The sequence below is a fragment of the Sodiomyces alkalinus genome, assembly GCF_003711515.1.
Source record: "Sodiomyces alkalinus F11 unplaced genomic scaffold SODALscaffold_7, whole genome shotgun sequence".
Lineage (NCBI taxonomy): Eukaryota > Fungi > Ascomycota > Sordariomycetes > Glomerellales > Plectosphaerellaceae > Sodiomyces > Sodiomyces alkalinus.
The window spans coordinates 2,016,040-2,037,047 of record NW_021167085.1 but is presented as its reverse complement, the minus strand read 5'-3'; the positions used below and the strand labels follow the sequence as shown (position 1 = coordinate 2,037,047).

At 49.3% G+C, this 21,008-nt stretch overlaps 7 protein-coding genes across 7 annotated transcripts; 3 read left to right on the top strand and 4 right to left on the bottom strand.

Moving 5' to 3' along the window:
• Positions 1-452: 452 nt before the first annotated feature.
• Positions 453-1,842, bottom strand: SODALDRAFT_280166 (hypothetical protein; the record flags this gene model as incomplete). Its single annotated transcript, XM_028608221.1, has 3 exons — positions 453-568; positions 739-1,352; positions 1,454-1,842. 3 exons carry the CDS (start codon positions 1,840-1,842, stop codon positions 453-455), a joined length of 1,119 nt encoding a protein of 372 aa, XP_028465468.1.
• A 1,251-nt stretch (positions 1,843-3,093) lies between these two features.
• SODALDRAFT_334780 (translocase SEC61 complex gamma subunit) lies at positions 3,094-4,114 on the top strand. Its single transcript, XM_028612296.1, has 3 exons — positions 3,094-3,334; positions 3,405-3,473; positions 3,560-4,114. Exons 1-3 carry the CDS (start codon positions 3,250-3,252, stop codon positions 3,616-3,618), a joined length of 213 nt encoding a protein of 70 aa, XP_028465467.1. The 5' UTR covers positions 3,094-3,249; the 3' UTR covers positions 3,619-4,114.
• On the bottom strand, positions 4,046-6,527 carry SODALDRAFT_351887 (WD40 repeat-like protein; the record flags this gene model as incomplete). The annotated part of the gene is made up of 4 exons (XM_028613563.1): positions 6,143-6,527; positions 5,858-6,070; positions 4,295-5,746; positions 4,046-4,200 (listed from the first exon to the last, which is right to left on the bottom strand). Exons 1-4 carry the CDS (start codon positions 6,318-6,320, stop codon positions 4,046-4,048), a joined length of 1,998 nt encoding a protein of 665 aa, XP_028465466.1. The 5' UTR covers positions 6,321-6,527.
• Positions 6,528-7,277: 750 nt separating this feature from the next.
• SODALDRAFT_334778 (hypothetical protein) lies at positions 7,278-8,459 on the top strand. The gene has a single exon (XM_028612295.1). The coding sequence runs from the start codon at positions 7,457-7,459 to the stop codon at positions 8,144-8,146; it is 690 nt and encodes a 229-aa protein (XP_028465465.1). The 5' UTR covers positions 7,278-7,456; the 3' UTR covers positions 8,147-8,459.
• Positions 8,460-8,530: 71 nt separating this feature from the next.
• Positions 8,531-9,866, bottom strand: SODALDRAFT_280111 (hypothetical protein; the record flags this gene model as incomplete). Its single annotated transcript, XM_028608217.1, has 6 exons — positions 8,531-8,631; positions 8,698-8,768; positions 8,861-8,916; positions 9,009-9,506; positions 9,609-9,684; positions 9,778-9,866. The coding sequence occupies 6 exons, from the start codon at positions 9,864-9,866 to the stop codon at positions 8,531-8,533; spliced, it is 891 nt and encodes a 296-aa protein (XP_028465464.1).
• An 874-nt stretch (positions 9,867-10,740) lies between these two features.
• SODALDRAFT_279952 (abscisic acid ABA receptor) lies at positions 10,741-12,223 on the top strand (the record flags this gene model as incomplete). Its single annotated transcript, XM_028608202.1, has 3 exons — positions 10,741-11,180; positions 11,289-11,870; positions 12,010-12,223. 3 exons carry the CDS (start codon positions 10,741-10,743, stop codon positions 12,221-12,223), a joined length of 1,236 nt encoding a protein of 411 aa, XP_028465463.1.
• Positions 12,224-13,149: 926 nt separating this feature from the next.
• Positions 13,150-15,075, bottom strand: SODALDRAFT_325211 (hypothetical protein; the record flags this gene model as incomplete). Its single annotated transcript, XM_028609964.1, has 2 exons — positions 13,150-13,486; positions 13,553-15,075. 2 exons carry the CDS (start codon positions 15,073-15,075, stop codon positions 13,150-13,152), a joined length of 1,860 nt encoding a protein of 619 aa, XP_028465462.1.
• Between the last annotated feature and the right edge of the window lie 5,933 nt (positions 15,076-21,008).

The window sequence follows — 21,008 nt, the reverse complement described above, 5'->3', positions numbered from 1 at the left end:
CGCAGGACAGAGCAAAAGCGGCTTATATATGTATTCTTTGTACTCTTTGCTTTGACTTTTAGAGTTACCTATAAAGCAATTAATATATTTCAGCGTGGCATCCGGACCAGACCAACGCCGATGGAGCAACAACAAGACACAGGCGTAAAAGACCAAAACGTGACAAAAAAGAAGAAATAAAAGACAAGAAGAAGAAGAAGAAGAAAACGCCAAGTAAAACACCTCAGTCTCCTCCATCTCTGTGCTTCCTTTTGTCCGTTCCGTCCATCCAGCCCAGATGACACCTTGTGGAGTAAGGTAGATAGTCGTTTTCAGGGCGGTGGTCGTACCAGTCGTGGTGATCTAGCGGTGATGAAGGTAGGAATAGTAATACAAACATTTTCGCCCCCCATCCCAACCCTGGCTTTTCAGTTCTAATTTCCCTTAGCATTCTTCGTGTTTCCCTTCCTCGTTTACTCCGGCCGCGGCCTCTTTGCTCCGTGGGGATTTCCCCACTCGCCGGCGCCGCCTTGATTACCACCGGCACCGAAGAAGCCGGGGTTGAACTGCGGAGTCATCCCCTGGAAGCCTGCGGGGAGATTTGAAAGTCAGCAAAAACCGAATGACTCTGAGAGGAGAAACGCGACAGCTGTGCGAAAGCAGCTGACGTCAAATGTAGTGAAACAATAAAAGTAAAGAAAAAAGTAAAGAAAGAAAGAAAGAAAGAAAGGGGAGAGACAGAATGGAGCATCCACATACCCTGCATACCTCCACCCATCATGCCCATGGGATTAGGCATGCCTCCCATCGGCATACCGCCCATTGGGCCCATAGGACCCATGGGGCCGCCCATGGCCATTCCGCCCATGTTGCCCATACCGCCACGTCCACCGCGCATGCCTCCAGGGCCACCGCGCATACCGCCGGCGCCGAAGCCGCCACGGTTATTAAAGCCGCCGCCTCCTCCGAAACCTCCTCCACCCATGCCGCCGCCGAAGCCGCCTCCCATGTTATTGAAACCGCCGCCTCCTCCCATGCCGCCACCAGAGAAATTGCGGTTGAAACCGCCGCCACCGGGTTGCATGCCGCCGCGCGGGCCGTAGCCGCCTCGTCCCCGGAAGTTGTTCGGCCGGTAGTCTCCGCCCACGTTGGGACCGCGGTCGTTGTTGAAACCCTGTCCCGGCCGGCTGACCTGGCCATCCTTACCCTGTCGGTTCGAGGTGTCCTTGGGCAGCGTGCGGAAGGGATTCACGTTGGGGTTCGTGTAGGCGACGGTGGGCTTCTTCTGGTTGACCACATGATGCTCAAGCGACTCGATGTAGTGCTTCATCGCCGTGGCCGCTTGCTGTGATGTAAACTCGACGTAGACTTGGCTGTTACCACGAAAAATCGGTCAGCATTACAAAAGCCTTCGCTTATACGGGGTCCCCAAGAGATAGAATAAACGTGTCCCTGGGCTGGTCGGATTGCGTACCCTTTGCTTTTGCCGTTCACCTTATGTTCACTAAACGTCACGTCCTTGAGTTCATCCTCGCAATGCGCCTGGTGTGCATATCCGCGGATATCGTCGTCCGTGGTCCACCAATTCAGTTCGGAGATGGTGATGGCGCTGGTCGCGCCGGGATCAATGGGTCTGTCATCGCCCTTCCGCTTTACGCCTTGCTGCGGCGCAGGCTGTTGTTGCTGATCGTCGTTGTACTCTTCGGATTCGGCCTTCGCCTCCTGCTGGTAGTGTTGTTCGTCGGCATGCTCCTGCTGACCGTTTCCCTGGTGCTCGTCGTGCTGATGTTGGGTGTCTTGCCCGTCCTGGTTGTTCTGCGGCGCATCACCGTAGATGTCGATTTCAAATTCTTCGTCGGCCATGATGCAGTTGAGATAGCTGGTTCGTAGCGGTTGCGAGCTGTCAAGACTTGAAGAAGGATATATGTCCTTTGGAAAATGTGGATTCTGGGCCTGGTAATGGTATCTCCAATCAAGTTGTCATTAGTCTGCGAGATACAGGCGCGGCCTGTAGTTGCCTTTTCTTTCCCTTTTGTTTTGCATTCATGATCAGCCACCGGGAGAAGCACATTGAAGAGGTAAAATAGACCCGAGCGTCTCGCCACGAAACCCGAAAATAACAGTGACAGAAAGGGATGGAGAGCAGAAACAAAGAAGAAAAGAAGAAAAGAAGAAGCATATGATGCATACGTACACTCCTCTTGCCGCAAACAGAACCAATAAGGGTTATGGGAAGAGGTGGAATATTGCCAAATCAGCAAGTCCCTCCTTTCTCGGTGATTCTCTCTGTGCGTATTTTCTTGTCTTCCGTCTCCTCCCTCGTTTGACAATCGCGGAAGAGGAAGCTCTGTGCTTCGATCTCTCTCGTATCAAACCGGTGGTTGGTTTGAATGTCTTGGGTGCGGGCAAGAGGTAAAAATGAACAAGAGAGATGATATGAATAGATACAGGTAAGATGGAATGGGGGGGGGGGTTTTCCCTCGATCGACTCGGTCTGAGCGAGCAAACGGCACAGGCTAAGCCGTGATTCCTATGTCCGGTTATCTGTGTCGGTATTGTTCAACGAGGAGAAATCTAGGAACGCCTCCAGCCAAATCGATCGCGCAGTAGACGTGGTCAACTACTTCTGGGTTCCGAAGTCGGAATGAATGCTCGAACAAGGTGGAAGTGAATCTGCTCGGTCGGCGAGCCACAAAAGCTGTCGTGAAATAGCACCGACTCCTATCAGTCGACCGTTCTCAATAGGAAAAAAAGAAAAAAAGAAGAAAGAAAGGGTTTATCGAATGAGAGTATTCGATATTCAGTTGCTGATGTCGACGTTGGGCGACACCAGGTACGTTGTCGTTGAAGAAAGATGGTGGAAGGGAATCTTGACCGAAGCTGCTCCTCACTCAATCAGTGAGCAGAGCTGAGGTCGCGTTTTGGGTTTATTAGGAGCGCCCGATCCACGAGATCCACAGCAGGCTCGCACGGACCTTCTGACCTTCTGGCTTGCTCCAACCCGGACCCTTGTGGCTGGTAGCTTTGACTGTGGCACTTGATGACAGATTTGTGGCGGTGCACTCATTTTCTGGCGATGCGAACACATCTCCCATTCAGCTTCCCACCCCCAGTCGCATAATTGACTTGACCTGCTGGCCATCCAAATACGATACCAACCCAACGCCAATACAAGCCCATCCATTGCCCTTCTGGAATCCTACCTTTCTCGATACATTCAACGATTTATTTACCTTGTCGTCGATAAACACCACGTAATTCCCGAGCACAATGGCCGACTCCATCAAGGAAATCCTCGAGATCCCCACGGAGTTCGCCCAGGATGGCATCCAATTCATGAGGAGGTGCACCAAGCGTGAGTTCCCTGCCACATCCCTTCAATCTTTTTTACCATAATTGGTCATCGCTTCTAACATTTTATCCAGCCGATCGCGCCGAGTACCAAAGGCTGGTACAGGCTGTTGGTGTCGGTTTTCTGGTTATGGGCGCTGTCGGTAGGTCGTCTGGACCCCTTTCTGTTCCTTTTCCCTTGTGAAAAGGACTTCCCCTGGAGAGGACTTTGTATTCTGACGCCACACAGGTTACGTCGTCAGGCTCATTCACTACCCTGTCAATAACATCCTCGTCGGTGGCGCGTAAAGCTGGTGTTGATACGCGGTTTTGCATTGAACGGGGCTTCCCCCCACCTGAGAAGGGCATCACCATCCCAGATTACGAAGAAGAAAAAAAACCCCATTGAACATACACTACGAGAGGGATATTCATGCGAAGACGGTTTGAGGGCAGCATGGGGAGGGTGCCTGGGTCAATTGCAGTGGTCCCGGCATGGTCTCTCTGAGGGTGCCAAGGATCACGCCAGGGGGAGAATGATGTCCTATTCCGTGAGATGGGACTTCGCCCGGCCGGGCTTGGTGTTCCGAGCGAGCGGGTATCCACGTCATACCATTTGGGGATCTTTTCTGTATCAATAGCTCCGGGAAAAGAAGATCATTTCCGAGATTTTTTTTTTTTAAATCAACTGCTCAGTTTTCCGCGTTGAGCACTCTGTGCGGACACGACTGACTGACTACCTGACTACGTCTCGGAACAGGTCAGGATTCGGCTTTAAATGTTCGTCCACGCTTCTCCCCATCCTAGGCTCCGCCTCGTCCTCGCCCGCCTCGTTATAAGCGTGCAGTGTGCAGGTTCCGGATGTTGCGTTCAAACCGTTCCAGGCAGACGCTGTGGAGGAAGCCGCAGAGGGCCCTTGGTTAGCGAATAAAGGTGCACCGGAACTGGAAAAGGATGAAGCGTGAGAGACAGAGGGAAAACGTACCAACAAGGAGCGGCGCGTTGGGGTGCCAACTGGCATCGCGCACGCATGCCCTCCAACCAGGATGATCGTCATCGTCGACGTACATGGGATGTCCGCGGCGGACCGGGCGCCGGCTATTCTTGGTGGCCTTTTTCACGTCGATGACCCCGGCCACCGTAGCATCGAGGTTGTACACCCAGACTTTCCCGTCTTGGCTTCCTGTGTACACGTAGCGCGAGTTGGTGCTCGATGGCGGCGAAAAGTGGCACCGGATCAGGGTCCGTAGGACCTTGTGTCCGCGGAAGGTGACGACCGAGTTGTCGCCGCATGGGTGCGGGGACCAGTCTTCGTCGCGATAGGTACCCCACCTATAGTCGAAGTCGCGGTCCTCCGTGTACTGCGTGGGGTTCAACTCGCGATAGCGGTCGGGAGACATGACCATTCTCAGGTCCCACAGCTTCATCGTTTGGTCCTTGCTGTTGCTCAGGATATACCGGCCGTCTCCTTTGCTGTCGATATACGTTAATCCCTCTACGTGGCCAATGAAAGCCCCTGCTTCCCGGCCGTCTGCCATGCTCCGGCGATCCCAGACCTTGATCGTGGTATCGTCCGAGCCCGAATAGAGGATATGGGGACTTGACTTGTCGGCGAAGCACACGGCGTTGACGTCGTCTGAGTGACCGTTCACGGAGTGCAAGACCGTCCGGGACTCGATATCATACACGATGATACGATGGGTGTTGGTACCAGCAACCAGTTCCCTGCCATCGCCGGAGAAGCGAACAGACCAGATGCCGAAGTTGTCCCACGAGCGCCAACCCAACGTTTGGCCTCTGGCAGCCCTGTCTGAGAGGTTGAGGGTGTACGGGTCTCCCGTGTCGTTTGGATCTGTGGGAGCGAGACACACGTTGCTCTGAATGGAGGTGTAGGCCAGCCACTTGTTGTCGGGGCTCAAGGATGCGTCTGTCAGAGTCCACTGGCCAAAGGGATAGTGTACCGTCTTGTAGTACTTCCATTCGTAAGGGTTCGAGGTGTCGTACATGCGGACCTGGAAATCGTGACCGCAGGAGTAGAAGAAATTGCCGTCGTCGGAAAACTGTCCCGAGTAGACGGGATCTTCGTAGTGGATGATCATCTCGGGGTGACTGGAGGGGATCATATCCTGGGCCATGAGATCCTGGTTCCGTTGACGGTCTACCCCCGAGTAGACGCCCAGTTCCCTGTCTAGCATTCGCCGCGCCAGCTGTTTCCTCTTCTCTAACCGAAAGTTGTTGGCGCCAAACAGGCCAGAGTGCATCAGCTCGGTTCCCTTCTCGCTGGGGACTTTGGGGAAGCGGTCAGGATCGGGCGGGGACCGCCGCCTTCGTCCCCAAGCCACACCGCGACTATCCTCGAATATCACGTCTCCTAAGTTATTGCTCCTCAGTAGAGCCAGAAGCTGTGCGCGAGATAGCCACCCATCGCCAGCCCCAGCTAATCAAAATCACTTCCTGTCAGCAGAGTCCCTCTGTAAAGGGCTAAGGGTCCTTGAGCAGAATCCTATGTGCTTCGTTGGGCCGCCCGCGGGGGGAGCGGGGGGGGGACCTAGAATGTTATTCACGACAGCGGCTGTTTCATTATCATCATCATCATCATCGTCGTCGTATTCATCCTCGTCGTCGTCAACTTGATCCTCTTCATTTCCATCGAAGTCAGCGAGGTCATGCTCGTCTTCGCTCTCTGCTCCATGCTGATGGCCAAAATGTTCCCCGATCAACACCTGGAGCGGGAGAATGTTGTAGTCTCCCTCTTCGGCGTCTAACACATATCAGGCATAAAGGTACAGGACAATATAAATAGAATAAGGTAAATGGGCCTGACAGCGCATACCGTAGTACTCAGCAGCATCGTCACCCTCTTCCTCGTCGTCCGGGACATCCTCAAAATCAGGATCGTCTTCGGCGTCGTCGTTGTCATGGCCGTCCAAGCTGGGGCGGTCAGGTTCATTCTGTCCCGTTTGCTCCAGATACCATTGCCCCAGCACGTCGTCAACCTCTCGAGAGTCCATTATGTGCTCGCCGATAAGGCAAAGCGTCTTGAAGCTCGGCGGTATCGAGATCCTGGGGGTAGAGATACCGTTCGAAGTGTATAGTGCACAAGGGACAACTGAGACGTGAGACCCCTTTTTAAAAGGTCAACATACTCGATACAGAAGCTATCTCAAAAGAGATCCGTCTTAGGAGAAGAGTACCTTAAGTGGTATGAGGGTCAGGTACGTTGAAACGGTCCGGTTTGGTCCGGTCTGGTCCGGGGGTGACGACATGTACAAAGGTGGGGAACTATCACCCGGAGATAAGATAAGCCAAATTCCGACACCCTATAGAGCACGTGACTCAGGGGCGATTACCTAATAAGCCGTAGATCAGGGCAGATTACTTCATTCAACTTCATGACAGGTGAATCTGGAGATTCAGCCATGAACTCTAGAGCCTGAAAAGTCCTTTCCATAAGAGACGCAATTCCTCATTATAAGATTCGATCTCGACAATGGCTTACCAACGGGATCCGTTCTATATTTCCCACAGCGCCAGGCCGGCCAGAAAACGGCTCCTCTCCGACAGTAGTCAACTTTGAGTACCTATACAGCTCCTGCAACTGGTGGTACTCAGGTCCTTTGGTATTATAAAAGAAACTGCTCTGCAAAATCACGACCGTCTTTTCTACGTCTTTTCTTCTTCGGTAGGTTCGCTACCGTGCCATAGGCTGGGGCATATGATCCCAGGCCAGCAGTTCTATCTCGGCCTCGGTCTGGTGGTCGGGTAAGCGGGGGTCGGAGTAGGACCGGTGGGGACCATTGAACAGGGATGATGCGAGTCGCCAGATTCTGGCTAAGATAAATTGCGAGGCGGAGACGTTAGAGAGTGACATATCCCCGGACAGCCGAGGTAAGTCCCCAAAGCACCACGCGCTGGCGTATGCCCGTCTGTGATAATGTATACATTTGACATTGTCAGATCATATAAGTAGAGTCGAGACGCTTTTTACACCTATAATAATCAGTAGTCCGTATATCATTTCGGTCTCACCCGAAGCCTGAGTAGGCTTTTCGCCTGTTACTACTCTCACTCCTATTACCTGGTGCTTTATATCATTATCGTCCAAGCTGGCCGGTCTGTCATTTTCAAACCAACCGGAGCAGTTACAATGGTCCAACCCCGTCTCCCCAGCGAGGACGTGTCGCATTTCCTATCCATACCGTGGTGTGCCGCTCTCCTCGCCCAGCCAGACGTCCACACTTTCGTGCCTACATCCCGGTTGCCCGAGGATGACGCGCGGCATTCCCCGAGCCGAGATCAGCTCTTCTCGAAAACTCTCCGCGATGCCGACGCCGTGCCGCACTGCATCGGCTTCTACAAAGTGCCGTCTCCGGACGCCTCTCCAAACGCCACCCCCCACTCAGCCCCGATCACCGCGGCCTCACAAGCGGCGGACCCCGCTTTCTTGGTCCGATCATGCTCCCTCCTCTTCGACCTACGGCCCGGCGTGATCGGGTTCGCCGGGTCCGTCCACGGCGGTCTCATCGCCTCGCTGATAGACGAAGCCATGGGGAATTTGTTCCTCGCCAATCATTACGCCCAGGGGTGTGAAATGGAGGCAAACAGGCCTTTACCGCCCGGGACTATAGATGTGGATAACGCCCGGTTTCTCACGGCGAACATGACGGTTCGCTTTCAAAGGCCTTTGCCCGCTCCCAAGGTTGTCGTGGTGACGTCGTCACTCGACAGGATAGAGGGCAGGAAGTTGTTTCTAGCCGTGACGATTACGGATGAACATCTTGTCGAGTTTGCCAAATGTGAAGGGATGTGGATGACGGTGCCGCGAGAGAGGATGTAGTAAGACTCGTTAGGTTGAAGTTGTTCTTTTGGCATGTATTATATCTGGTACGTTGAAAGAAGGGGGAACTTTGTCAGGGAGGGGAGGTGCAGTCGATGCGCAAGAGGCCGGAGCCCTACGTCTGGCCATTGCCGTTGGGGAATTGCCCGCTCCTTCATTGTATGCCTGCGGAGAAGGGGTCAACGATGATTAAGTTGTCTCAAGGTGAGTAGGCCAATCCAGTTCTCCTTCAAGCATACTATGAAACCTGCGCACAGCCTAGAACTCCGTTTTCTCCGACTCTTGCTACACAAACACTATTAAAACCCGTACGCCTTGGCCTTGCAACAGACGGAATGGATGGAAGGGATATCCATTTCTTTCGGACTGATTGTCCCCTTCCGCTTAATCTGCCTTCTTAGCTGTCTCCCGCAAATTCGGTGCTGTTCCATCCGTCATCGACGTGTCCTTGGTTTCCATATCGGCTGCCCACAGGGCCGCACCAACTGTGATGGATATTAGCGGAGAGTGAATGACGGATGGACTCTTCATCGGATGGCACTCGGACTAACCTGTATTGCTGAAGGAGAAGAACATGGAGGCGAAGGGAATCATCTCGAGGCCCGTTGCAACGAGGCCGAAACTGCGAGAGCTGAGGTAAGCAGGTGCAATTACACACCACAGCCGTGTATGTAGGGGTGGACTCCAGGTAGTTGGAAGAAGGGCGAGACTTACGCTGTGTAAGGCCCAGAATGACGCTTGAGCCAATCTTGGCTTTGAGATGCCGACCACTTCTTCAATTGAAAGTACTAGACGTAAAACCCGGTCAGACAAGATACGCCTCTAAAGAAAGGGGGCACTCGAGAGGTGAGAAAGGTCATACTCGGCCGTGAACGTGTTGACCCCTTGCTCGTGCTTGGATGAGAACGAACAAAGCGGAACCGACGAGAGGGATGAAGTTAAGAGGTAAGTACATGACGTAGCGGATGAGGGCCTTTGGAGAGAAGCGTTCGAAAGGGCTCTTAAGAATGCGGCCTAGCTTCTGCATAGGGTCTGTGCCTGGCTGAAGCTGACGACCTTCACGAACGATAGAGTCGGCGTTCTTTGAAACGAGGGTCCCGTCAAATGTGTCGAGAAGGGCGTCTTGAAGCAACCAATTGCGGGAGATCACGTTGATCAAGGTGGCGCTCTCGTTCAGCACCAGGAGGACGGTGGTGAAGACAGCCAAAGGGCCGTTGAACAAGACGAGGACCGTCAATTGTGGGACATAAGTAAAGGCAAACATGCCGGTAGTGACGCCGACAGACAAGAGGAAGTAAGGGCCGATGCATGAGAGGAAAGGCCCCCAGAGCGACTTGTTCGTGGCAAAGTAGGCAATACCCTGTGAACGGCGAACAGTTAAACCCGTCAGCTAAGAACCGTGGGTCGTAATACTTCGTATAAACGAACTGATGAGAGGCGAAACTAGTGTTGATGACCATACCTTGATGGGGTATAGGTAGGCTTTGCTCTTCGCTGCATTACCAACCAAGGCGCGGGCTTGTTGATAATCCTCTTGGCTGTGATGGGCAAGGTCAGCCTCAACTCTCGCACTTGCAGTACCACAGCTAAAGAGGACTGAATACGGGTGGGCAGTGAAGACTGGGGCATACAGAATTTCTTGAGCTTTAGACTGAACCGATCGTGCAACTCCACCCTGGTCCTTAGCAGAGGAAGAGGAGGAAGGTGAGCCCTGATCCATGGGCTGCTGGACTTGGTCTGCCATTTCGGGAAGCACTGCGAGTCTTCAGTGAACTGATGGACTGTCCTGCGAGACGAGAATTGTTGCAAAGACAATTGATTCAGTGCCGACAGGTTTGATGATGTTGTTAGGTTTGCCAGGTAAACTTAGAGGTTTACTCCGAGGAAGGGGAATAAATTCTAGCTACCTTACATTATATAGGTAGGTATGGCAAGAAGACCATGGGAGAAAGGGACGGGGCTTCAACTGAAGTATCCCTACGGCATTCACTCCAGGGTTCGATGACGTCAAGGAGACGGCATGCACAGGGGATGGATGTGGCTGCATTCATCTAGGTACGAAGTGTGGCTTGGTCATTTAGTGGCTAGTTAGGTACTCCCGTGGGCCCACTCTCTTACAGTGGAGACTCGCACAGTCACCTTCGGAGCTCACATGTCCGCCTGTCGTCTCAAATCAAAGTTTCAACTTGACGTCGAAAAGATCATGCGTCATGAACATATATATTCTCCCTTCCACCTTTTCTCATGAGATCTCATCAAAAGACGAAAGGTAGTTAACCAACTCGCACGCACATGTTTAGTATTATGCGCAGCATGGCCAACCCATCAAGTTCTCTCTCAATCCCCCTTATGACCTGAATTCAGCTCATACGGAACGCTCGTCGGCCGCCGTCTTATTGATTAGAATGTCAACACGGCAGCGGCAGAGAGCAAAAGAGTGGCATTTCAGAACTAATATCCTCCTCCTGGAATGTTCAGCCGAGCCCGACGGGACGGGCACCATACAACCCATCTAAATCAACCAGGACCTCATCCAGCTCAGCTCAGTTCAACGCACTACCTTGATTCTCGATTATCTATCGTCACCGTCAGCAATGGAGCAGAGACACATTCCCAACGATTTTTCTTCCCTTCTCACCTTATCTTCCGAGCCCGAGCAGCTCCTCTTGACGTCTCTTCAACGCATTCTCAACACCTCCCCGCCTCAATCTACCTACACGAAGTCCCAGCTCCATGGCCTTTTCACCGGCCACACCGGCATCGCCTATCTCTTCCTTCACATATCCAGCTCACTCCCTCAGCTCCGTATTCACGGCTACCCGGCTATTCATTGGGCTCGTGCCTACATTTCTGGCGACAGGGGTCGCCTTGCCCTTGAGCCCGGCAACTGTGGGCTGGCCTGCGAGCGCCTCGCCCACCCAGCCGTGCGCGCTTGTATCACCAAGGATCTGAAAGACGTCCGAGACTTCCTCGCCCCTTTTCCCGACATCATTGGGCCTTTGCCGAGGCACACCGCCACTCGCCCGACCTCATCGTCGTCATCCTCCACGGCACATGAAAGGAGGTCCGAGTCAATCGACTCTGACCTCGGACACCATCACGGCCCAAGTCGGGGAGCCCACAGCAGCAGTAGCAGCACCAGCACAGGGAAGCAAGGAGGGGAATCGGACCCATTCCCTTCCGAGCTCGTCTACGGACGAGCAGGTGCTCTCTACCTTCTCCGCCTCGTCCGCCATTGGGTTCCCACCTCAGCCCCGCTCGTCGAACGCTACGTCGTCCACCTAACCGACCGCATCCTCGCCACCGACGACGGCGGCGCCGGCAACTGGCTCTGGTCAGGTACCCACTACCTCGGTGCCGCCCACGGCGACATCGGAATCCTCACCCAGCTCGTCCTCACCACCCCTCCGCTCGCCCCGCGCCTAACCCACCGCCTGGAGCGTCTGCTCGACCTGCAGTTCGAAGACGGCAACTGGCCCTCCTCCGTGCAACCGCCGCCGCCGCCAGGCGCTGGGACTACCGTAAAGAAGAAGAAAAAAGAGCTGGTGCAGTGGTGCCATGGTGCCCCCGGCTTCGTCTTGTCGCTTCTCTCCCTACGACCTTTCTTCCCGTCTTTGAAGCACAGGATCGACGCCGCCATCGAAAAGGGCAGGGCCATCACTTGGGACCACGGGTTGTTGCGCAAGGAACCGAGCCTCTGCCACGGTATTTTAGGTAACGCGCTGTACGTCGCTTGGCCCATCAAACGTTCTCTTCCCTTTCTCTTCCTTGTCATAATCGCGCCGGCCAGATACACTCGGAGAGCCTTGTCCGTGGAGGGGCCGGGCTGCGGTAATGATTGCACGCATGCTGACAGGCACTAGCATCTTCCCGCCTGGCCCAGAAAGAGAACACTTCCTCGCCCTCGCAACGCCAGACAAGGTAACTGAGGCCCGCCGCGCCGACCCGTCCATCTTCCGTCCCGCCTCGTACGGCAAGGACACCATGCTCCTCATGAACTACGACCCCAGTGCCGCCTGGACCGGGCTGGTGTGCGAGAGGAAGCTGCCTAAGATGATCCTATACAACGACATCTAAATCTCGGATGCCCTCTCCTCTAAGTTTTCCTTTCTCGTCTCCTTTATCCATATTGGTAATGCCACCGGGACATGCACGTCTGGAGCAAGCACTGCAGGCCTAGGTACAAGTTCAGAATGGCTCCCATGTGAAGACGCAGAACATCCTCAGGACGACGACGGTGCTGTAAATAGTATTCGGCGCCGAAGGGGAGCACTAAGCTCCAACTAGTCTGATGATCTGATGATCCCCAACTTTGCTTCACATCGGGTGTAAGCGGGATCAATATTGTCGTACAGCAGAACCATTACTGTCGACACATGCAATTACACCCGAGTCCAAATATACAGGAAGGATTCCACTCTGCATGGCGCAATATGAGTGACAACAGAGTTGCAATCGGCGAACATGTTGGGCAAGTAAAAATGCTTGTTCGAGGATCCGCCTCTTCTAGCTCAAGTCGAATGACGACGGCTGACATGATCATATAACTTCATGCTATCTCTTTCAATATGCCTCTGAATTTCCGTGCATTCATTAAGAGGTGTCCTCTGTCTACCGCCGCTTTCCGAACTGTTGATCAAAGTGGACATCACGAAGCGTACCCATGGTGTGTCAAGACACAGGCGCAATGCACCACGCCAGGTGCGCAACCATCTCCGCACTCTAGCAAACCCAGAAGAGTTCAAACGAAGATAAACCAACTGGTCCTCGCTGAGCTGTTCTAGCCATATGCACCCCTTCCTGCCCAATGCCCGGGCCCAAAGGAAAGAGAGAAGAAAGAAGAAACAAAAAGACCTTACTCCTCCATGTATACGCCCCGTACCAATATGAGACGGTAATATTTCAAATGCAAAGGGCTCGTAACATGCCAAACAACCAAACCAACTTAGAACTCCAGGCTACGTATGAAGAATTCGGGAAACCCATCCCAGGCCATCGATCAGTCACCGGTCCCGACCTTGTCGCGACGATTCGCCGGAAGGTGTCGTAGTGCCGAAGTTGGTCGCCAACCTCCCGAGCCAGGCTTCTGCGCGGGTGAGTCGTCTCTGAGGGGTCGGGGCGTATATTCCATGCTCGAGATCATCATCTTCCAGTCTAGATCCCGAAGGCTCGCCCTCGTCTTCAGCTTCCGTTTCTCCCTCGCTTTCACTCTCATCCTCGCTATCATCGTCACGGTAGGGTTCGTATCTCGGACTTGAGGTGGAACCTCTCGCAAGAGACCGCACTACGTCTCCCTTGCAGATGGGACAGGTTCGGCGCCGAGTGGTGAGCCAAGGGGTGCTGGGACTGTGTTAGCGGCTTTGAAACTACTATATAACCAACACCAGACGAGGGGGGAAAACTGACATGCACTCCGCGTGGAACTCATGGCCGCAGGGAAGGCTCATGACCCGGCTAACCCCATCAATATATTCTTCCAGACAAACGACACATTCCACTTGTCGGCTCATGTATTTCTTCCATTCGCTGGATATGCTTCCCAAGGCCTTTTCTCGCTCAGACCGACGGGTCGACCCAGCTGTTTGAGGCTCCAGCGTCTTGATCAAGCGGCGGTCGGCCTCCGGGACACCGGTAGAAGTTGTTGAGCGGGGCCTTGAGACAGCGAGGGTCTCCTGCAGGAGCGGGGTTGTGGGTGAATCGCTAAGTGGCGACGGGACCCTAGGCGTCTGAAGCGGTGACGGTGACACGGTTTGGTAGGTGCGCACTGGAAGACGGTCAATGACAGACTTGGGAGCCCGCCACCGTCGACGACGGATTCGTGCTCGAACAAGTAGTAGGCCGTAGACTATTGTCAGAGTGATGAGGGGACTAATCACCAGCACCAAGAGTGTATCGAAAAAAGGGTTGCCGTTGGTGGAGGGTGTGATGGTGACCCAGAGGCCGTCGTGGCGAATTGGTGGGTTGTTCACAGGTCGCTTCTCAGAATGATTGTCTCCAAGCCCTCGCATCCAGCCTGATTTATCGCCGCCCTTTGAAAGGCCGGCAGCTTGCAATACTCCCAGGGTAGAATGCCCATCATCGTCTGTTATTCGTTCGGCGAAGCTTCCAGGCTGTGTAAGCGACGCAAGGAGATGGGCCGTGGTCCGAGAAGTAAAGACCGAGGGGATGGACACGTTTGATGTATCCCCTCTGGCGTACATCTGGATGAGGGGTCGTCCTTTTTGGTTATCTCCCACGATGAGGGCCGTGGCGCCACGACGTTGCGCCCACAGGACTTTTTCGTAAAAGCCGCAGCCACCGCGGCTCAGAAGCACAGTCTTACCAGCAAACTCTTGCGATGCCCCTAGGGTGTCGGTATCGGTCCTGCGGGAGACAACTTCGTTATGTATATGGTCGTCGGTCCCATCGGAGGCCGGATCGCGGCGAAGATGCCTTTCCGTATTGGCAGAGTGCCGTGGTGGTACCCCCCGAGAACCAGGAATCTTGGACGGCAGGAGCGAGCCGCGGCCATCCTCCCAGCCCGGTATATCACTGCAGCCGAGTTCCCCTTCTCCCTGGTCTTCCTTCAAATTGTCATCGGTGAAGGTGCTTCCGACCCATAGTTGGGCGCTAAGACCCTTGGCGGGAAGTCTGGGCCCAAAAGCGGCTGGTTGGGCGGGAAACGACGTGCTGTTGTCGTCGGTAAGGCTAATTACAGCATTTGGGCTGAAAAGCGAGAGGCCCGAGTTGAAGAAAAGGGCGCGGAGGCGAGAGGAGCGGGCGGGTGAGGAGGCGTCGTTTGTCGACGAGGTGGACGGTGTCGCTTTGATTGGTACCACAGAGTTCGTGACAAGGGGCTCGAGGCCAGACACGACGGTGATGAACCGGCATAGAAGGAAAAGGCACGCGACGAGAAATAAAATGAGGATAAGGAGCCTCGGGGTGCGCATGGTGCTCGGTGAAAGAAAACAGGCGCTGGAGTATGGGTTGTTCGGGTCGATCTACATTTAAGACTCGCAGTGTTGGTGCTGCCAGGACTGATAAACCCGTAGGGGGCTGCCAAGTCAGAATACCGCTCGTCTGACAGCAAGACGTAAAGTAGGGAGGCGAGCGAAGGAGACCGTTTGTGAATCGTCAGTCGTAACGTAGGCGCAAGGTAGGTAGTAGGTATGTAGGTAGGTAACTAGTCGGCAAGGAGAGAGAGAGAGAGAGAGAGGAGAAGCCAGCCGCCGATCAGCTAACCGGTACGTAACGTGGGACGCAGGTAATTCATTCGTTGAAGTCACATGGAGAAACAGCTAAACAGCGGGGTAGATATTACCCTTCCATAGATGGAAAATTTGGGGAATTGGAGCAGCGTGGCTCGAGGCTGGATATAGGAGAACCCGAATAATGAGAAGGAGAGTCGCGAGAAGGCTAAAGGAGAGGGAGAGGAGAGAAAAGGAGTCATTCCTTGTACTAGGACAAGGTCAGGGCGAGAGGAACAAAGGCGGGGAGAGTTGCCGATGACAGTGAACTGCACCTGCTCTATGATGGAGCTGGATCGGTCTGGGATCATTCTGGGATCATTCTGGGCCCATTCTCTTTTCTGTTCGAAGTGAGGTACCTACGGTGCATACCTTACCTAGGTAAGGTACCTGTCGCATGGGCACAGGACCAGTGACGGTCTTTTCCTGTCCAATAAGCGGTCTTTTAATAGTGCCAGACAAGTGATGCCGTCATCGCCTGATACAGTGCCTTATTAGGTAAAGTACCTACCTAGGCACTTGATACCCCATAAGCCCACAACCTACAATCGGCGAGAGTGCGTACATCGGAGCACAATCGGTACTCCGTACCTTAGTTACTTCGAAAGTCGGCGCTGGGCTTCCAGGTCTGGAGGTGCGGAGGTTGGGGCAATGTCACACGACCCTCCAAATCCCCACCGCTATAGCCTCGTGCTTCGTGCAGGTTGACAAGTCCGTACTTTGAAGAAAGTTGCTGTTCTCAGAAACTTCAGAAATGGTATTTGAAAGGACACCACAGCTGGTCTCACCTAATTTCACTTGCCTGTCCCTTACTTACCACACGTAATTATTAGGTGCTGTAGGGCGGACCCCGGGGTACACTACCTACCTTACCTACCCGGGTAGGGGGGGGGGGGTCTGGATAGTGTGCTGGTTAGACTGTTGATAGAATGACCAGCGTGGTCAGTTACGCATTTCAATATATTAATACTATTATATCTAAGATTTAGCCTGTCTAGGCACCTTACTATTTTAGTTAGTTATTATATAGTAATATTCCTCCTATTACGGTAGTTAGTATAAGAACGAGAAAACGGTGACTAGAGTAGGCTAGCATGATAGACTGGTTAGTCTATTAGATCCTGGATAGTATATTATGTCGAATAGTATATCCTAGCGTGATTATTATATCTACACTATTATTCTACTAATTTTAATATCGTGAACGAAATATTACTCTAACGACTAATTACTAGACTATCCGCTATAATAGCCTAGTTATAATACTTACCCTAACTAGCTAACTATAATAACTAGCGATAGTTATACTAACCTAATTAATAGGATATTATAAAGGCATAATAACTAATTATTTATACTATTAAGATTCTCTATACTAGGTAGTATTATAGCGATAGGTACTTAGGTACTTAATATAATAGAATACGGCAGGTATTTAATTAATAAATTTCGAATCTTAAACTAAATATATAACTATATTATCGACTATATCGTGTCCTTTTAATTATTAATCCTCACTATCGTATCTCTATTACCTATTATCCCTAAGGTTAGGTGGTTAGTAAAAGTTATACCGGTCGGGTCTAGATACTATGCTATATTCGTTAAAATAACTTAAACTATAACCTACTTCCTAGTCTAAGTTAGTAAAGCCGTGAATTCCGATATCTTCTAGGTTATATAAGGTACCTACCTTACCTTAGTTAAGGCATTCTTCGCTATACCTAGACTACCTAAAGGTAATAGGAAGTAAAGCGTTATATAGGTATAGAGAGGAATCTAGGATAGCAGAATATCGGAGTTATAGGTAGAATACTACTTATCTATATTATAGTAGTACCTAGATATAACTCTAAAGTATTAGTTAATATAATATTTCTTTTTATAACTCTAAAGTATTAGTTAATATAATATTTCTTTTTATAACTCTAAAGTATTACTTAATATAATATTAAAGAAATATCTAGGAAAAGTCTAAGTAACTTATAGTTCTGCTATCCGCTAGGCCTTAATATAGAAGAGTAGTAAGTATTATAAACTACTAAAGGATATATATTTAAGTTAGTAAGTATAAGCAGTAACAGGGATTTAGCTTTTATACTATCTTCTATCGGGCAGAATTATATAGTGAAACTTCCAGGTTAGATATTATCGAGCGCGGGTAAGGAGAGTAGAAATTAATCGGCTTACTAGAAAGCTAAAGTAACGTAAAGGAGTGTCTAGGTAGTAAGGACTAATAGTATACCACACCGCGCTTAACGCTTCGACTATTATTTTTTCACTAGTTAGCGAGTGAATTTAAAGCTATCGCTAGTTAAATTCTATTATATTTTATATATATATTATAACTAAGGTAGGTCTTAAGGGACGCTAGTAAGACATTATTAGCAGACTAGAAGCCCGTTAATATACTCGAGCGGCGTACTACCTCGTCCTCCTCTAATACCTATAAGTAGTAGTAAAGCTCTAGCTATCTATAATAAGCTAGCAGGATACTATTAGTAGGCTAAAAGCCTACTAAAGCACTCGAGCGGTAGTCGGTAGTAAAAGCTTAGAAGCTATCTATAATAAAGCTAGTAAGATACTATTAGTAGACTAAAAGTCTGCTAACGCACTCTAACGGTAGCCGGTAGTAAAAGTTTAGAAGCTAGTAAGATAATATTAGAGGGTGGCTAGCCTACTAACACGCTTAAGCAGTAACCTTATTTCCCTATAGCATTTATTAGGAGAACCGTTATGTGAAAATTTAGTATTAGGCCAGACAATAATAGTATAATTCGTATAATAGATAGATAGTCTAGAGATAATAGATAGATAGTCTAGAGTAGTCTAAAGTATAATAGAAAGATAGTATAGTGCGTGTGGTGGAGAGATTAGAGTGGTTATTTTTACTAGGAGATTACCTAGGTAAATTATAAGGATAGGAGTATAAAGGATAATTAGGCGGGGGAAAAAAGCTAAAATTCTATTCGGATAGGTGACGTTATAACTAAGCGTGATCGCGTTTACCTAGGTACCCTCGGGGTATCTAAGCTTTAATTTCACGGATATAATAATAATCCGATAGCTAGTAAAAGAAAAAGGAAAATATCTCCTAATATTTCTATAAATTTATAGTATAAGATATTTAATATAAGGTAGTATTCACGATTTACGAGTTATATCACGAGTAACAAATCGCCGAAATACTAAGGGAGCTTTTAATAATTAAAATAGTCCTATTCTTAGACGATATATATATTATAAGGGTAATAAAGAAAGGATTTATCTACTCTCTATATGATCTATTCCCTATCTTCCCGTAATAACGGTAAACCGACGATAATCCTATCCTTAGTCAGGGAATATATCGGGCATTTTAGGATTAAATCTTCGGTTATAGGGCCTATCGTGATCGTAATAATAAAAATACTCGGAAAGTGGCGGTAAATCTATATACGAAGATACTATCGATCCGTACTAGCTACTTATCTCGGACACGAATGAAGTTATTAACCGAGAAGCAGTAAACCTACCGGTCCTTAGTTATAAAGCTGATTTTAGAGAACTATCTTAGGGCGTCACGACTTCTATATATAAGATTTCTAAGGTTATAATCTTCCTCGTATACTTAAGATAATAGTATATTAAACTCGCTAGAGTCTAGTTACTAGTTCGGGAAAAGCATCGATAGAAGGTAACACGTCTAGCTTCGGACTTTTCTTTGCTATATAGTCCTAAAGCATTGAGGCTTAAGGTGTAATAGATCTACCACGATATTAAATATAGGTATATCGTTTTCTTCCTTATTAGGGGCGCCGATCTATATCTTATTATCGATCCTAGAAGTAAGTATAGTATAGTTAGTTCGGAAACGTATAAACGCAGAGTATACTTTCGGATAGTTAAACTCGAAGGAACCGGATAGGCTAAGACGGGTAGTCTTTCTTAAATGCTTACGATATATCAGAACTAAGGCAGCGTTCCTATAGTTTATTTTCGTGATATCGCTCTTATACTCTTTATATTTATCTTCTCTAAGGAAGGCAAAAACTCGACGGCATAAGCTATACTGCTTTTACACGTCCTAGAGGTATAACCCGATATAAATATTCGGAAGACCTCTTATTCTTTAGTAGGTAACTATCTTAGCCGATACCGGGAGTCTTTAGATATTTAATACCGAGTCCTCTAGGATAGTGAAATTAGAGATTCTAGTTACTCCGCTAGCTTACGATGTATTATCGGGTATTCTAGTTCGTAAAATTATACTATCTATAATATTACGATATTAATATTTAAACTAAACACGTATATATATTTATAAGGATACCGTATATACTTACTATCTACGCCTTAGATACTCGCTATACTATAACGGAGACCCGAGTTATTTATAGACTAAAGGGTAGATTATATAAGGCCTTAGGTCTTTTATAGCGCCCGTCGCTATAAAGGGCGACTATATATATATCGTGCTACCGACTAGAAGATTAACTAAATCGATTTTCGGCCCTTTATAATAATACTCGTGAAATTCTACTTAAAAACTTATAGTGGATAGCGTCCAGTAACCTAGAGATTAGAATAAGTAATATTCTAGAAGGCTATAACGATAACATCGGCAGCAGATATACTATTATAAATATTTTCTTATCTAAGAAAGTTAGGAGCCTCCGAGCGAATAGTATTAGTAAACCTAGGAGTTATCTGCTATATATTTAACTAGTATCGAAGAATAACAGGTATAAGAATCGATACTATACTCGCCTCTATTATACGCTAGGAATCTATATATATAAGAGGGGACTAGATCCTCTTAAATCCCGGTAGTAAAAGAGTATATTAGAAAGCTCGGATAAAGTCTTTATAAAATTTTAGAAGAATAATATAATCGACTAAAATCAGCTAGGTAAGTTTAATAAAGCTCGTAAACTCTAAATATATAGTATCGGGAACACGGGTGCGGTACGGATTTAGTATAGGAGAGAAGGAACGTGTTAACCTAAGTAGTCTATTATCTTTAAGTAGTCCGACCGACTTTAGAGTTAACCTTTTTTTCGTGACTTACTCTATTACTTCTGCCTTTTTATAAACTGCCTTTATATAATAAAGGTATCGGCTATTTTAACGATATCGAAGTTTAGATTATGACGAGACTTATTAGATATTAAATATTCGCGGCACGGCTTATTTACCCGCTAGGATAAATAACCAGATATCTCTTATTATTACTTTATATCACCTAAGAAGCAGAGTAGGAATATATAAATAAACCGCCTCGCCCCACGAATTATAAGGTTATAGCCCTTATCGAGGTGACCTAGCTATATAAGGCTAGAGAATATCTAAGTATAGTCGGATCTAAAGGGCGTAAGGGTAATCGGGAAGACGCTTAATCTCCTCGAGCCTATATAATCGGGAAGAAATGCAGGGAGCCTATAGATACCGAGAATAGAGCGGTATATATTTCTGTAAAATCTAAACTTATTACTAAAAGGTTTCCACGGTAAGGATATTATATTCTAGCTATTAAATCGTTCAGTAAACTAGCTTTATCCGTATATCGAAAGTTCGAGCTCGCCTTAATAGGGATTCGAAATTATTAAAGCCCTCTATAAGGGGGTTTTACCGTCTATATTTATATAGTCGATAAA

Coding starts and splice junctions, on each gene's coding strand:
- SODALDRAFT_334780 (XM_028612296.1), top strand. CDS start 3,250: ATGGCCGACTCCATCAAGGAAATCCTCGAGATCCCCACGGAGTTCGCC. Junction 3,335..3,404: donor CATGAGGAGGTGCACCAAGC/GTGAGTTCCCTG, acceptor CATTTTATCCAG/CCGATCGCGCCGAGTACCAA. Junction 3,474..3,559: donor TCTGGTTATGGGCGCTGTCG/GTAGGTCGTCTG, acceptor GACGCCACACAG/GTTACGTCGTCAGGCTCATT.
- SODALDRAFT_334778 (XM_028612295.1), top strand. CDS start 7,457: ATGGTCCAACCCCGTCTCCCCAGCGAGGACGTGTCGCATTTCCTATCC.